This window comes from Myxocyprinus asiaticus, chromosome 12 (genome assembly GCF_019703515.2).
Source record: "Myxocyprinus asiaticus isolate MX2 ecotype Aquarium Trade chromosome 12, UBuf_Myxa_2, whole genome shotgun sequence".
NCBI lineage: Eukaryota > Metazoa > Chordata > Actinopteri > Cypriniformes > Catostomidae > Myxocyprinus > Myxocyprinus asiaticus.
Genome location: NC_059355.1, coordinates 21686052 through 21700356, shown reverse-complemented (window position 1 = coordinate 21700356; position 14305 = coordinate 21686052). Strand labels below are relative to the sequence as shown.

The 14305-nt window shown below is 38.1% G+C and overlaps 1 protein-coding gene across 5 annotated transcripts in view; it reads left to right on the top strand.

Annotated features, from left to right (window-relative positions):
- The first annotated feature begins 2121 nt into the window (after nucleotides 1-2121).
- The window catches only part of sec16b (SEC16 homolog B, endoplasmic reticulum export factor), a 26272-nt gene continuing 14088 nt past the window's right edge, over nucleotides 2122-14305 (top strand). For 2 of the 5 annotated variants that reach the window (XM_051711449.1, XM_051711446.1), the window contains exons 1-14: nucleotides 2524-2676; nucleotides 3187-3489; nucleotides 3647-3747; nucleotides 3892-3994; nucleotides 4103-4193; nucleotides 4265-4409; nucleotides 5207-5352; nucleotides 5579-5640; nucleotides 6086-6224; nucleotides 6410-6652; nucleotides 7467-7564; nucleotides 13273-13354; nucleotides 13831-13948; nucleotides 14083-14194. In XM_051711449.1, the coding sequence (XP_051567409.1) occupies nucleotides 3221-3489; nucleotides 3647-3747; nucleotides 3892-3994; nucleotides 4103-4193; nucleotides 4265-4409; nucleotides 5207-5352; nucleotides 5579-5640; nucleotides 6086-6224; nucleotides 6410-6652; nucleotides 7467-7564; nucleotides 13273-13354; nucleotides 13831-13948; nucleotides 14083-14194 (1709 nt within the window). In that variant the 5' untranslated portion in view covers nucleotides 2524-2676; nucleotides 3187-3220. Of the gene's footprint in view, nucleotides 2182-2523; nucleotides 2677-3181; nucleotides 3490-3646; nucleotides 3748-3891; nucleotides 3995-4102; nucleotides 4194-4264; nucleotides 4410-5206; nucleotides 5353-5578; nucleotides 5641-6085; nucleotides 6225-6409; nucleotides 6653-7466; nucleotides 7565-13272; nucleotides 13355-13830; nucleotides 13949-14082; nucleotides 14195-14305 lie in introns of those variants that run through there. The other 3 variants (XM_051711447.1, XM_051711450.1, XM_051711448.1) reach the window with 3 other exon arrangements.

The following is a 14305-nucleotide window of genomic DNA, read 5'->3' as shown; positions in this document are numbered from 1 at the left end:
TCTGTGGATGATGCAGTCAACATGGGATTGCATCATATCCTGCAACATCTGGACAGACAAGGGACATATGCAAGGATCCTTTTTGTGGACTTCAGTTCGGCTTTCAACACCATCATCCCAGCTATACTCCAGAATAAATTACACCAACTCTCTGTTCCCATGTCTATCTGTCAGTGGATTACCAGCTTTCTGACGGACAGGGAGCAGCTTGTGAGACAGGGGAAACTCACTTCCAGCACCTGTACAATCAGCACTGGTGCCCCCCAGGGATGTGTGCTCTCCCCACTACTCTTCTCCCTCTACACCAATGACTGCATCGCCAAGGACCCCTCTGTCAAGCTCCTGAAGTTTGCAGATGACACCACTGTCAACGGCCTCATCCGAGATTATGATTATTGGTTGCCCCCTGCCCCACCTTCAAGAACTATACACTTCCAGAGTGAGGAAAAAGGCTGGACAAATCACTCTGGACCCCACTCACCCTGCCCTCTACCTTTTTGAACTGTTGCCTTCTGGCCGACGCTTCAGAGCTCTGAGCACCAGAACCGTCAGGCACAGGAACAGTTTTTCCCTCAGGCTATCTATCTCATGAACAGTTAAACTGCCCCATTGAGCAATAACTATGTGCAATACACAGTTTAGTCTTTCTTATATTTATCCAACACATCCAACCTCTTCTGCCATTTCATTCCTCTGAAAAAAACAAACAAACAAAAAAAAAAAAAAACATTTGCACTGTACATAACAGATTTGTATTTACACTGTACATAACAGATTGTATTAGAATTGCACTACCCATGTGCATGTGTGTATGTATATATGTGTGTGTCTGTACGTATGTGTATAATTATTTTTTATTATTATCTATGTCTTGCTGCTGTTTTTGTATTGTTTTTGTACTGTTGTACACTGGAAGCTCCTGTCACCAAGACAAATTCCTTGTATGTGTAAGCATACTTGGCAATAAAGCTCATTCTGATTCTGATTCTGATATATACAGATACATATATTCAGTGTCACGCCCGAAAAATGTGTTGCACTGACAGTAACAAAATAAATAAACTATTCGGGTTCGAGCCAGCCATAATCTTTCCAAACTTGCGAATTTGAAATAAGGCTCCGTGAGTGGAAAGGTTAAAGTGACATCGTGTGGCGGTGTAGTGAATTCACATTTCACGTAAGTAGAAATGTGGAAACTTGCATGTGCTGGATTTAGGTTAATTTACTATTCAATAATGATGTTGTAAGTAGTTTTATGATTTACCCACACACTGTATACAGAGTACAAGTATTTGCATAGAAGCCGTATCATAAAAGCGTTTAAATATCTGCCAGATTTCCTGCTGAGCTACAAGTAGGCTGTAAGTTGTCATAATAACGTCTCTATAAATACTTTATATCTAGTTAATGTATACATCATTTAAAAGATATCTGCACTTTCACTGAGCTTGGGATTAAAAAAAAAAAAAAAAAAAAAAAAATCTGTGGCACTTAAAATAACGAGAACGTTAACGAATCAAGTTTATTTAATACATTAATATACAATGAAAGAAAACTATAGTGAAAAATATTTAGAGAAAGACTATAAGAAAACTCTGTCCACTCACATTCTCGTTTTGTTGACTGATATTAATGACCAAGGCCTGATCTGAATCGAGTGGTAGACAGTTATTTGCACAAATATTCTTAAAACAGTCACCCTGAAATAAAAAATAAATAAAAAGATGTATGACGTAAAACGTATGTAAAAACGTGTCACAATCATAATTAAAAAATCATTTCTAAATCACCATCACAAATTTAAAAAATAAAATAAAATCACAACAATTTAATAACTTATAAATCAGTAAATAAATGATACTTTTTTTTTTCTGTAGTAATCTGAATGCAAGATTGCGTTGGAAATTTGACCAATTCCCTTCACAAAATCGCACAAGCTTCACAGAAAATTATGCTATAACCGGAAATGAAGCTGTAATGTCTGTAATGTGTTAGAGTCATCATTGTCACCAGTGTGCGGTTTGATGAACACGCGTTTAAATTATGCTTTATGTGCTCCTCTGATGGATGTCCGGACAGCGCAGCGTCTCTGTGCGATGGTTCCGCACAACGTGGCAACTTCAAATATTGCAAACATGAGAATGAGCGTACAGTTCCTGTCAAACTACATGCAAACACACTGTAAGTCCTGCTTTGATTTTTTTTTTTTTTTTCACGTTTAGCGTTAGATGTTTGAAGAAGATATTGTATACGTTTGAAACGGTTATTAGTATATTCTGTATCTCTTTATACATTTATAGTAACAAAAAATAAAATAATAATAATAATAATAATAATAATAATAATATATATATATATATATATATATATATATATATATATATATATATATATATATATATATATATATAATCGTTATGTCCAGCTGTTACGTGTAACTGGCAACAGCTGTTTTGAGTAGACAAAGGGAAGGTATCATATTTGGACTCCCTTGATTTCCGCATCTGTAGTTTAGAAGAGATAGAGAATGAGAGGATAAGATAATGGATTGTACTTTGAGCATTCAGTTCTGGTGTGAAGCAGGTCCATGGGTTAGTTCAGTTTGTGTTGAGCTCTGAAATTATGTGGCATGTGCACTTTGAAACTGTGACAGGACAGCTTACACAGCAGTGATCTGTGAGTACTAAGATGTATGAAAAACATTTCAAATTGGAAATGCTTTTTATTTGGCATTTGATTTTGACAAATGGTATTGAGGAAATACTTTCTTGTTTGATATTGTCAAGGATATTTTATTAGAATAAAAGAACTATTGGACTTTATTGCTGTTAGACGCTTCCTCCATATCATATGTCTGGTATATTTGGAGGGTATCACAGTTAGTTACAGTACATCAAGGTTTCAATGTGTCCCGTTAAAGTACAAAAATGTTGCACTTAAATTTTTCTAATCTTGTTCTGATTTGTTTTTAGTTATGGCATGAGTTACAAGTTATCTGAAGAGCTTAAAGAACTGAAAACAAAGGTTGTTTTGATTTACTGCTCCCTTCCTGATAGATAAACAGCCACTAATATTGCTGCTCACTGATAACATTTTACTTAGTCAGTGTGTAAACAGCAGGCAAAATGCAAAGATGAGTCTTCCCCTCTTCTCACTAACAACTGTGACTTTCCTCTGTAAGTGCAGTTTGCTTTAGATTGCACCTGCAGAGTGTCTCGTGATGGAGCCCAGAGGGCAAGGCTGGCATATGCCAGGTCATCAGTACCACTCTGGTGACAGAGATGACCACTACAGATCCTCCCACCAAACACCATATTACTACCCACCTTCAGACCCAAGAGAAAGAGAGTGGCCCCATGTGGATCCCCGGTATGGAAGCTACATGGCCAGTCCTCCTAACCCAGAAAACACTACTGGATATAGCAGTCGTCCTTTCTCTAGCCAAGGGTTTGCATCAGACCAGCCGTTACACTACAGACCACATTCCAGGTAAATGAGAATTAATGCAACTCATTCAGTATCTATTATTTTGGATTATTCTTTTTTCTATATTAAAAATTTATTGGCATACCTGATGCTCTAGTTTGTTGTTATTTGTCTTTAAATAATACAGTCTAGTAGAAGATCTATCTGCTTATCTGTTCAGGCAGGAATATGACTACTCTGCTCCCAGTTACTGGCCCTACAGACTAGACTATGGGTATTACAATTATCATGGTTATCACAGAGCACAATACAGCTCCCCAGGTACTTAACTTCAATCTCATGCTCGCAGCATATCACACATGAACATAACATAACATAAAAACACACATTACTTTAAATATACTAAAGTGTGTGCATTATTCTCATGTTCAATCGATTCTTGCTGACTTTATCGCTGATGTGTAGATGGTGGTGGGTGGAGCCCCGCAGATGGCTGGAGAGGAGAGGGGTATCAGGTCAGAGGACTGCACCAGGAGTCTGCAAGAGCTGAATACCCTGATCAGCAGGGGTCTGTCTATGACCTTTACTCATACACTACTGCTTTTATGTCTGCTGTACATCTTTATAAAAATCAAGTGATTATCAAGCAACTGACTTTACACATTATTTTTCACAGCTACAACCTTAGAACAGATGGTCAGTATGGTCATGGGGTATTGGAGAGACAGCGCAGAGAAAGTATGCAAAATGGAGATGGAACTAGAGAGGTTTGTGTCTTTAAATGAAAGTAGACATCAGTATACATACAGTATTTCAGCTCTAATGTGTTGACCCTCAGGCTGTTTTGTTTCATCTTCTCCAGCTGTATGATAATGGAGCTCTTGCCAACTCTAAAACCTCAGGTCTGTCCTCCAGCAGCTATGAGCTCAGCCAGTACATCAATGCAGCTGATCAGAGTGAACCTGAGCCAGTATCTCACATAGGTCTGTTAGAACTATGACAAAACAGTCATAGACTCAAGACCTACAGTATTCAGAACACTTTTCTTTTTGCACGGCAGATGTGTAATGGTTATTGTTCTTTGAAAATGTGAATGGAATGGCACATTTTCTTTAACACTCGTGCATTTGTTCATTCATTTTTATTTCTTTATTCATGATTACAAATAAATGGATAAATACAGTGGGGTCAAAAAGTCTGAATGCTTCGATTTTGGATTTTCTTCCCCCCCCCATAACATTATATTATAATCATAACAGTTTGAGTGAATTAAACAAGTTACATACTGTAAGTTGAATTGAAAAATGAATATGAATGTCAGAATGTCTTCTGATTAGATAAGTTTCCCTTTTGCTTTAATGACAGCATGCGTTCTAACTGGCATGGACGAGTTTGTGCTGTACTTCATGATTCATGTTCTACCAGCATGATTTGAGAATATTTAAGAGTGTGCACTTCAGTGGAAGCAAGGAAATCTGACTTTATATAAAAAAAAAATAAAAAAATAAAAAAAATAAATGTACATGGCAAATGTCACAATTTGTTTATTTGATTAGTGACCAATAAATAGTGCACATTGTGATATACTTCTTTTTCACTTACGTCATAATGTCTCTTTGCTTTACATTTTAAAAATCCTAAAACGTTCTGTTTATTTCAAGGTTCAATTTATAATTTGAATCCCAGATTTTCAGTGTGGTCTCAGACTTTTGAACTTCACTGTTTATTGTTGTGGTACTATTCCATAAACTATATATTTTTAAACTATCCCGTTTATTAGATTTTGATGCTGCGGTCATAGCCCCACTAAAGTTCTGCATCCCCCATGTGGCAGTGAGCTTTGGGCCTGCAGGTCAACTGGTATGGGTCAGTCCTGCCTTTGCCTCTAAGGGTGACCCTGCTCAAGTGGAACTCCACAGCCTAGAGGTAAGAAAGTCACGACCAACATCAATTTTAAGAGAAAGCATCTTTGGCTTTGTTCCAGAGCCCACGGCGTAAACATAAATAAAGAGTATCTCCATTTTGGTCCCCAAATTAATGTATTGCTTGTTGAAAAGTCTTTTTGAGTTTTTTTTTATACTGAAACATATGAAGTGTTGTGGTGGATTATTATATGTACTGTATTTTGTGGATGATTATACCATCTTTTCAGGTTATTATGTGTGATACAGAGGATCAGCAGGATATGAGAGACTTTCCTGGGCCACTGACCAGGTATGATATAACAAAATATCCCTCTCACAAATATGCTTTCAGTTTCAAAACCGTAATTGCACCAAAAACTCATTATTGGTGAAATTAGTAACAAAGGGGGAGAATATAATAAATCTTGAGGTCCATTTGCGATGGTGAGATTGGACTTCTATATTCATATGTATCACATACAGTAATCTTGATAGCTCATTCCCATGAAATTCATCGTCTTCTTTGCTAGGGGTCATTATGAAGAGCCGCATTAGGTCTTTTTTGGTTCTTATTTAGAGGATGGTTACAAATAATCAAGTTTTAGATGATTAGCCTCAACTTTTAATCAAAACGCTTTGTATACCGACCCAGTGATGTAAATGTTTTAAAACCAGTGCCATAATTGAATTTGGTGAATATGCTGAAAGGTTTTCTGTCTCCTTAACTAGATTGTTGCTTCTCTTCTTTTGTGAAGGGAGGATATGCACAAGGTGGATGCCATTAACTTTGCCCTTCAAATGTCAGAGGAATGTCTGAAGGATGAGAAGTTAGAAGATGCCACTTCTGCTGCCCTCTTGTGGCATCTATTAATACTGCTGTGTAGACAGAATGGAGTAAGTCACATTACTCACCTCATTACATTACAGGATTACAATGTCACTGCTACAACGATTCTGCATAATAATTCTATAAGCCAGTACTTTTTCTCTGCTTACATTGTAATTTTTCTAAGAAACATCAAGACTTTGTGTGCTATGTGTGTCTCTGGTTAATATGAGTGTGTGTTGGTGTTGTGAAGAGAATTGTGGGCTCAGACGTAGCAGAACTGCTGATGAGGGACTCCAGTTCTTTGGGTGTGTGTGGGGTCTCTGGTGAACCTGCAGATGAAGCAAGCCTCATTGATCTGAGTGAAACTCACACACCAGAAACAGAGACCATCAACATTGTCGACCTTCTGACTGGATACCCCCCAACTGACAAAGAAACCGAAGAGCAAAACCTTGAGAAATATACCAAACTATTGCTGTCTGGCAGGAAAAAGGTTGCTGTTTTAACTTAACTGTTTGTTCTCTGTTTTGCTTCTTTTTATTTGTGTCTCCTTCCGTTATTCTATTCCATTCCATTTTTTGATTGTTCTTTGAGTTATCAGTTCCCTGTCTCATTTGTAAATAACACAATGGTTCAAATTTGTGACTTATTTCACTTAAACTTAAAGGAATAGTTCATTTTTCAAATGAAAAATTTGTCTTAATTTACCACCTTCCTGTCGTTCCAAACCCATATGACTTTCTTTCTTTGCATAACACAGGAGGAGATGCTTTATTGAATATTGTGGACCATCTTTTCAAAACCACGGCAGTGGATACTGCCTGACTTTAAAAGTTAAAACGCACCCAAAAGCATCATAAACATAGTCCATGGACTCCTGTGTCATATTTGAATTTTCCTAGAATTTTCTTTTTTTTTATTTTGCTACTTTATGAATTATCTGCTTTATTGACATTTTACAGTTAGTATCTTCCTGCATACATTGCCTTTATCGGGTATACATTGATTTAATCTTTGTCTGTGCTACCTACAAGATTTAAATGTATTTTAAAAACATTTTTAAAACTTTAGTTTGATGTCAGTACCTTATGAAACACTTATGAAAAAGTACCATGGTCCTAGCCGAATGGGCTAGGATTCAGCTCTGTTTTGTACAACCATGGTATTTTTTTAAAGTACCATGTAAATAAATACAGTGGTACAGTATATGAAAATGGCAGTGATTTATTACCATGGTATATTTCAAATGTTTATGGTATTACCATCTGATATCATCACTGTACCTCATTTTTTTACCCTCCCGGCAGGAGGCACTGGAGTCAGCCATGCAGAGTTGTCTTTGGGGTCATGCCTTATTTCTGGCCAGCAAAATGGACAGCAGATCCTACAACACAGTGCTGAGCAGGTTTGTAGCAGTGCGAAAGGTAAATGGCATAACCCATGCCAGAGGGACATCAGTCAATACTCATTTTGGCAATAACAACTTCCTGTTAATGATTTCCATAGTCATTCATATTTTCAAATCAAATGAATCCCTGAATCATCTGTTCGTGTCACAATGCCCCTCTATGTGAGCATTTTAATTGCAGCTGTACATTTTGCACTCCATAAACACCCTGGCATGGAGGCAGAGCATATATACAGTAACTGAATACAGTTGCAAAGACACAGATACAGGATGAACAGGCTATATACAGTATATATCTCCTGGCAGTGATTATTAGCACTGGCTTACCTTGAAAATGCCTCACTTAGAAGACCCTTTCATGTTAATTGGTGTCCCTTAACCATGTCGAACTTGGCAAATTGGCTAGGTTTTAGCACTGTGGGAATTACTTTGCAGGTGTTTACATTCTGTGTAGTTTGTGTGTGTGTGTGTGTGTGTGTGTGTGTGTGTGTGTGTTTTCATTCTGTTTTGATGTGTTCCTGGTTTCAAAATTTATTTTTATTTTAACATTTGTTTTGGGTTGTAGATTGAGCTTCAGTAATGCAAGGATGTAACCATATACAGGATTCAGGATTGGGGGGACCACATGTAATAATTAAAAAAATCAACCATTATTTACAGTATTAACATATTGGTTGAACACTGATTAGTGTACAGGACCTGATGTTGACAGTTGACACGGCCCGACAATAAGGTGGCATTTTGTTTTTTTAAACAAGATTTTATTGTAAGTGTATAGCTGTCAGCACATTTTTATTAGTCTGATTAGTTTAAATTGTTTTTTGTGGAAATCAACAGCATACCACAGATGCTGTCATTAGAGTTTTATTGGTAATGAATCCAGAATATTAATTTAAAGAACACTTTAGTTTGTATGTATGTGTACATATACTGTGTACGGGTATCACGGTATACAGTTATTGTATGTATGTCAAGCTTTCTCTGTCTCCACTCTCTCTCTCTCTCACTCACACACACACACACACACACACACACACACACACACACACACACACGCACACGCACACGCACACACACACTATAATATATATACAGGGTTGGGAGGGTTACTTTTGAAATGTATTCCACTACAGATTACAGAATACATGCTGTAAAATGTAATTTGTAACGTATTCCATTAGATTACTCAAGGTCAGTAACGTATTCTAAATACTTTGGATTACTTCTTCAGCACTTTTTCACTTGTTTTGACTATAAAAACAGTACAGTAAGACAAAATACACATGTTAAAAATACATTCACTGAAAAACCTAAATATCTTATGCAGTGTTGTTTCTAAAACAAGATAAATCAAACTGATCTTGTTTTAAGGATTTTTAGATATTTGTACAGGAAAACAATAAAAAAAAATTATCATCAAGAATTAAGATTTTTGCCCTAATATCAAAAGGTCTTACTAGAAAAGAAGAAATTATGAACCAACATGAATTTTCTTGATAAAAAAATATGATCGTGCCAGGTAACATGTGCATGTTAGTGTAAAGCTGACAATTTACACAAGGTTTATTTCTATTTCTTCTGCTCAAAACTTACTTCAAACTTACTTCTCTGTCTGCTCGTATGAATGTAACACATCATAAGAAAGTGTTTCACCGCTGTTCAAATGCACTTTGGATCGCATCATTTATATGTATAAATGTTTTTCATCTGAAAGGACTAAATATTAAATGAAAAAAATGACAATAAAATGCAAAGTAATCTATTCAGTTATCAAAATGCTTTTTTGAATATAACTCTTCTAATTACCAATGATTTAAATTGTAACTCTAGTGGAATACAGTTACTTATATTTTGTATTTTAAATACGTAATCCCGTTACATGTATTCAGTTACTCCCCAACCCTGTATGTATGTGTGTGTGTGTGTATATATATATATATATATATATACACACACACACACACACACACATTTATCCTTGAGTAATCATGCTAAATTGCTAATTTGGTACTAGAATATCACTTGCCATTATATCAAACACAGTTGAAAGCTATTTGGTTCATTAAGTGAAGCTTGACATTGTGTTTGTTTTTGAGTTGCCACAGTATGCAATAGACTGGCATGTCTTAAGGTCAATATTAGGTCAAAAATGGCAAAAGAGCAAAATCTTTTGGCCACCAGTGTGTATATACTGTGTATATATATATATATATATGCACACAACCCTGTGACGAGGAGGAGGGCGGGGCGGGCTAATCAGCCAAGGAGAGGGATAAATGCAGCCGGATGTGGCAGTTCGGGAGAGAGAGAGCCACATGCAGCTGCTGTGTGTGTGTTTGTGTTTTGTGTCTATTTAAGTTTTCATTAAAATATTACTTTGACTGTTCAGCCGGTTCCCGCCACCTCCTTGCCCATTTTAACCCTTGTTACATTGGTTCTGAAACTTGGGAGGGAGGAGGGATATGCTGTGGTGGAGTCCTCGCCACTGCCGTCCACCCAAAGGAGCAGCCGTGACCGTCCACCGGGGGACGGAGGAGTCGCTGCCCGCCACCTGCATGCGGAGGAACGTCCGCCATCTGCGAGGGGAGGAGGGGCCAGTCGCCTGGAACAGTGGAGCCACTGCCAGGACCGGAGGGCCTCGCTACCGGTCGCCAGAACGCGGAGGGGCATTCCATCCGCCAGGGGTCGGAGGACACGCTCCAGTCTGCCTGGGGAGGAGTGGCTGTCATCCACCAGAGGGTGGAGGAGTGGTCGATGACCAGGCGACGGCGTGTCTGGGAACCGGCGAGCAGTTTTTCTCTCTCTCTCTCTCTCTCTCACTGTCGCTCCGCCTTGCCCTTTCTCTCTCCTCTATTTTTAGTGCTTTCAATATATCAAGGGTGAATATAATTTACAAATCACTCCTTTTTGTTTTTATTAAAATCTTTCATACTGTCCCAACTTTTTCAGAATTGTGGTTGTATATATACTGTATATATACACTGGCAGCCAAAAGTTTGGAAATAATGTACATATTTTGCTCTTATGGAAAGAAATTGGTACTTTTATTCAACAAAATTGCATTCAGCTGATCATAATGTATAGTCAGGACATTAATGATGTGAAAAATTACTATTACAATTTGAATTTTTTTTTCCAGAACTTCTTAAACAACTACAAAGAGTCTTGTCGGGCACTTCTCACGCACCTTGCAGTTTAGCTGATCCTACAAAAGCTCAATGGGGTTAAGATCCATAACACACTTTTCCAGTTATCTGCTGTCCAATGTCTGTGTTTCTTTGCCCACACTAACCTTTTCTGTTTGTTTTTCTGTTTCAAAAGTGGCTTTTTCTTTGCAAATCTTCCCATAAGGCCTGTACTCCTGTGTCTTCTCTTTACTGTTGTACATAAAACTGGTGTTGAGCAGGTAGAATTCAATGAAGCTGTTAGCTGAGATGTGAGGCATCTATTTCTCAAACTAGAGACTCTCATGTACTTATCCTCTTGTTTAGTTGTACATCTGGCCTTCCACAACTCTTTCGGTGCTTGTTAGAGCCAGTTGTCCTTTGTCTTTGAAGACTGTAGTGTACACCTTTGTATGAAGCATTGTATAGCCTTAATTCCTCAAAACAATGATTGACTGACAAGTTTCTAGAGAAAGCAGTTTCATTTTTGCCATTTTTGACCTAATATTGACCTTAAGACATGCCAGTCTATTGCATACTGTGTCAACTCAAAAACAAACACAAAGACAATGTTTAGCTTAATTTAACAAACCAAATAGCTTTCAACTGTGTTTTATATAACGGCAAGTGATTTTCTATTACCAAATTAGTAATTTAGTATGATTACTCAAGGATAAGGTGTTGGAGTGATGGCTGCTGGAAATGGGGCCTGTCTAGATTTGATCAAAAATGACTTTTCAAATAGTGATGTTGCTGTTTTTTACGTCAGTAATGTCCCGACTATACTTTGTGATCAGTTGAATATCACTTTTATGAATTAAAGTACCACTTTCTTTCCGAAACAGCTAAATCTGTACATTATTCCAAACTTTTGGCCACCACTGTATATAGGTGCATCTCAATAAATTAGAATGTCGTGGAAAAGTTCATTTATTTCAGTAATTCAGCTCAAATTGTGAAACTCGTGTATTAAATAAATTAAATGCACACAGACTGAAGTAGTTTAAGTCTTTTGTTCTTTTAATTGTGATGATTTTGGTTCACATTTAACAAAAACCCACCAATTCACTATCTCAAAAAATTAGAATATGGTGACATGCCAATCAGCTAATCAACTCAAAACACCTGCAAAGTTTTCCTGAGCCTTCAAAATGGTCTCTCAGTTTGGTTCACTAGGCTACACAATCATGGGGAAGACTGCTGATCTGACAGTTGTCCAGAAGACAATCATTGACACCCTTCACAAGGAGGGTAAGCCACAAACATTCATTGCCAAAGAAGCTGGCTGTTCACAGAGTGCTGTATCCAAGCATGTTAACAGAAAGTTGAGTGGAAGGAAAAAGTGTGGAAGAAAAAGATGCACAACCAACCGAGAGAACCGCAGCCTTATGATTGTCAAGCAAAATCGATTCAAGAATTTGGGTGAACTTCACAAGGAATGGACTGAGGCTGGGGTCAAGGCATCAAGAGCCACCACACACAGACATGTCAAGGAATTTGGCTACAGTTGTCGTATTCCTCTTGTTAAGCCACTCCTGAACCACAGACAACGTCAGAGGCGTCTTACCTGGGCTAAGGAGAAGAAGAACTGGACTGTTGCCCAGTGTTCCAAAGTCCTCTTTTCAGATGAGAGCAAGTTTTGTATTTCATTTGGAAACCAAGGTCCTAGAGTCTGGAGGAAGGGTGGAGAAGCTCATAGCCCAAGTTGCTTGAAGTCCAGTGTTAAGTTTCCACAGTCTGTGATGATTTGGGGTGCAATGTCATCTGCTGGTGTTGGTCCATTTTGTTTTTTGAAAACCAAAGTCACTGCACCCATTTACCAAGACATTTTGGAGCACTTCATGCTTCCTTCTGCTGACCAGCTTTTTAAAGATGCTGATTTCATTTTCCAGCAGGATTTGGCACCTGCCCACACTGCCAAAAGCACCAAAAGTTGGTTAAATGACCATGGTGTTGGTGTGCTTGACTGGCCAGCAAACTCGCCAGACCTGAACCCCATAGAGAATCTATGGGGTATTGTCAAGAGGAAAATGAGAAACAAGAGACCAAAAAATGCAGATGAGCTGAAGGCCACTGTCAAAGAAACCTGGGCTTCCATACCACCTCAGCAGTGCCACAAACTGATCACCTCCATGCCACGCCGAATTGAGGCAGTAATTAAAGCAAAAGGAGCCCCTACCAAGTACTGAGTACATATACAGTAAATGAACATACTTTCCAGAAGACCAACAATTCACTAAAAATGTTTTTTTTATTGGTCTTATGATGTATTCTAATTTTTTGAGATAGTGAATTGGTGGGTTTTTGTTAAATGTGAGCCAAAATCATCACAATTAAAAGAATCAAAGACTTAAACTACTTCAGTCTGTGTGCATTGAATTTATTTAATACACAAGTTTCACAATTTGAGTTGAATTACTGAAATAAATGAACTTTTCCACGACATTCTAATTTATTGAGATGCACCTGTATATGCCCATGTCACTGCAGATTAATGGTCATGTCTTTTGGCTATATAGAGTATGTATGTGTGCTTTACAGATTTACTGGCAGCCTGGCCCCCACTGACCCTTTGCAAACCCTTTTCCAGCTGCTCTCAGGAAGAATCCCAGCTGTTTCCATGGTAACACACATCATTCTGTTAATTAGGGGTTTAAGGTTATTAAACAGAATGTGATACAAATACTCTCAATCACTCCTCATATAAAAACTTTTCTTTTCCTCTTCTGTTCCTATAAATCATCCTTTACCCTGTTGAAAAGACAAGCAATGCTGGTCACCAGCTAACTGTATGTTGTGTTTGGATGCCGGGGTTTTGGTGTCCCCAACAAGCTTCTTGAATCCTTCAACCAGCAAGACTTTATTGGCCAACCAGCTTCATCAGAAAGACCATGACAAGATGTCAGGCATCCAAAGTCTTGTGCATGTATATGTGTAGTTTACCAGCATTTTTTACCGGTGATCAGCATGACCATGCTGGCCCATTATCTAGACCAGCACCAAACAAGTGTAAACCAATTCATGCTGGTCTTTTCAGCAGGTTATGTCCCTCCAATCTAAATGTTCTCTTTATGCTGACCTTCCATCTCCTCTTTTCAGTGCTGGAGTAGTGAGAAGTGGGGAGACTGGAGAACACACTTGGCTGTAATGCTGTCCAATGAGACAGGAGACTCCATCATACATCACAGGTCCATCATCACCTTGGGTGATACCCTAGGTAATGCCCAGTCCAATTTTTAGACATATCGAAAACCACCTTCATCTATCCATTCATTCATGCTTTAATGTAATTGGCCCTAATTAATATTATTCTCAGAATCGATCTTGATTTTAAATGTGTTTCCATCTCAGCCTCCAGGGGTCTGCTCTATGCCTCCCATATCTGCTACCTCACAGCTCATTCCCCCTTTGGCTGGTACAAAAACAGATCAGAACGCCTGGTGCTTCTGGGCAGCAAGCACATGTGAGGATTTACTATGAACACTTATACTGTAGCTGCACTGTGTGGCAGATGCTATTTACACCAGGATGCAAATAAACACTCCAAATTAAATATGGCATCTCCCTTGACTAA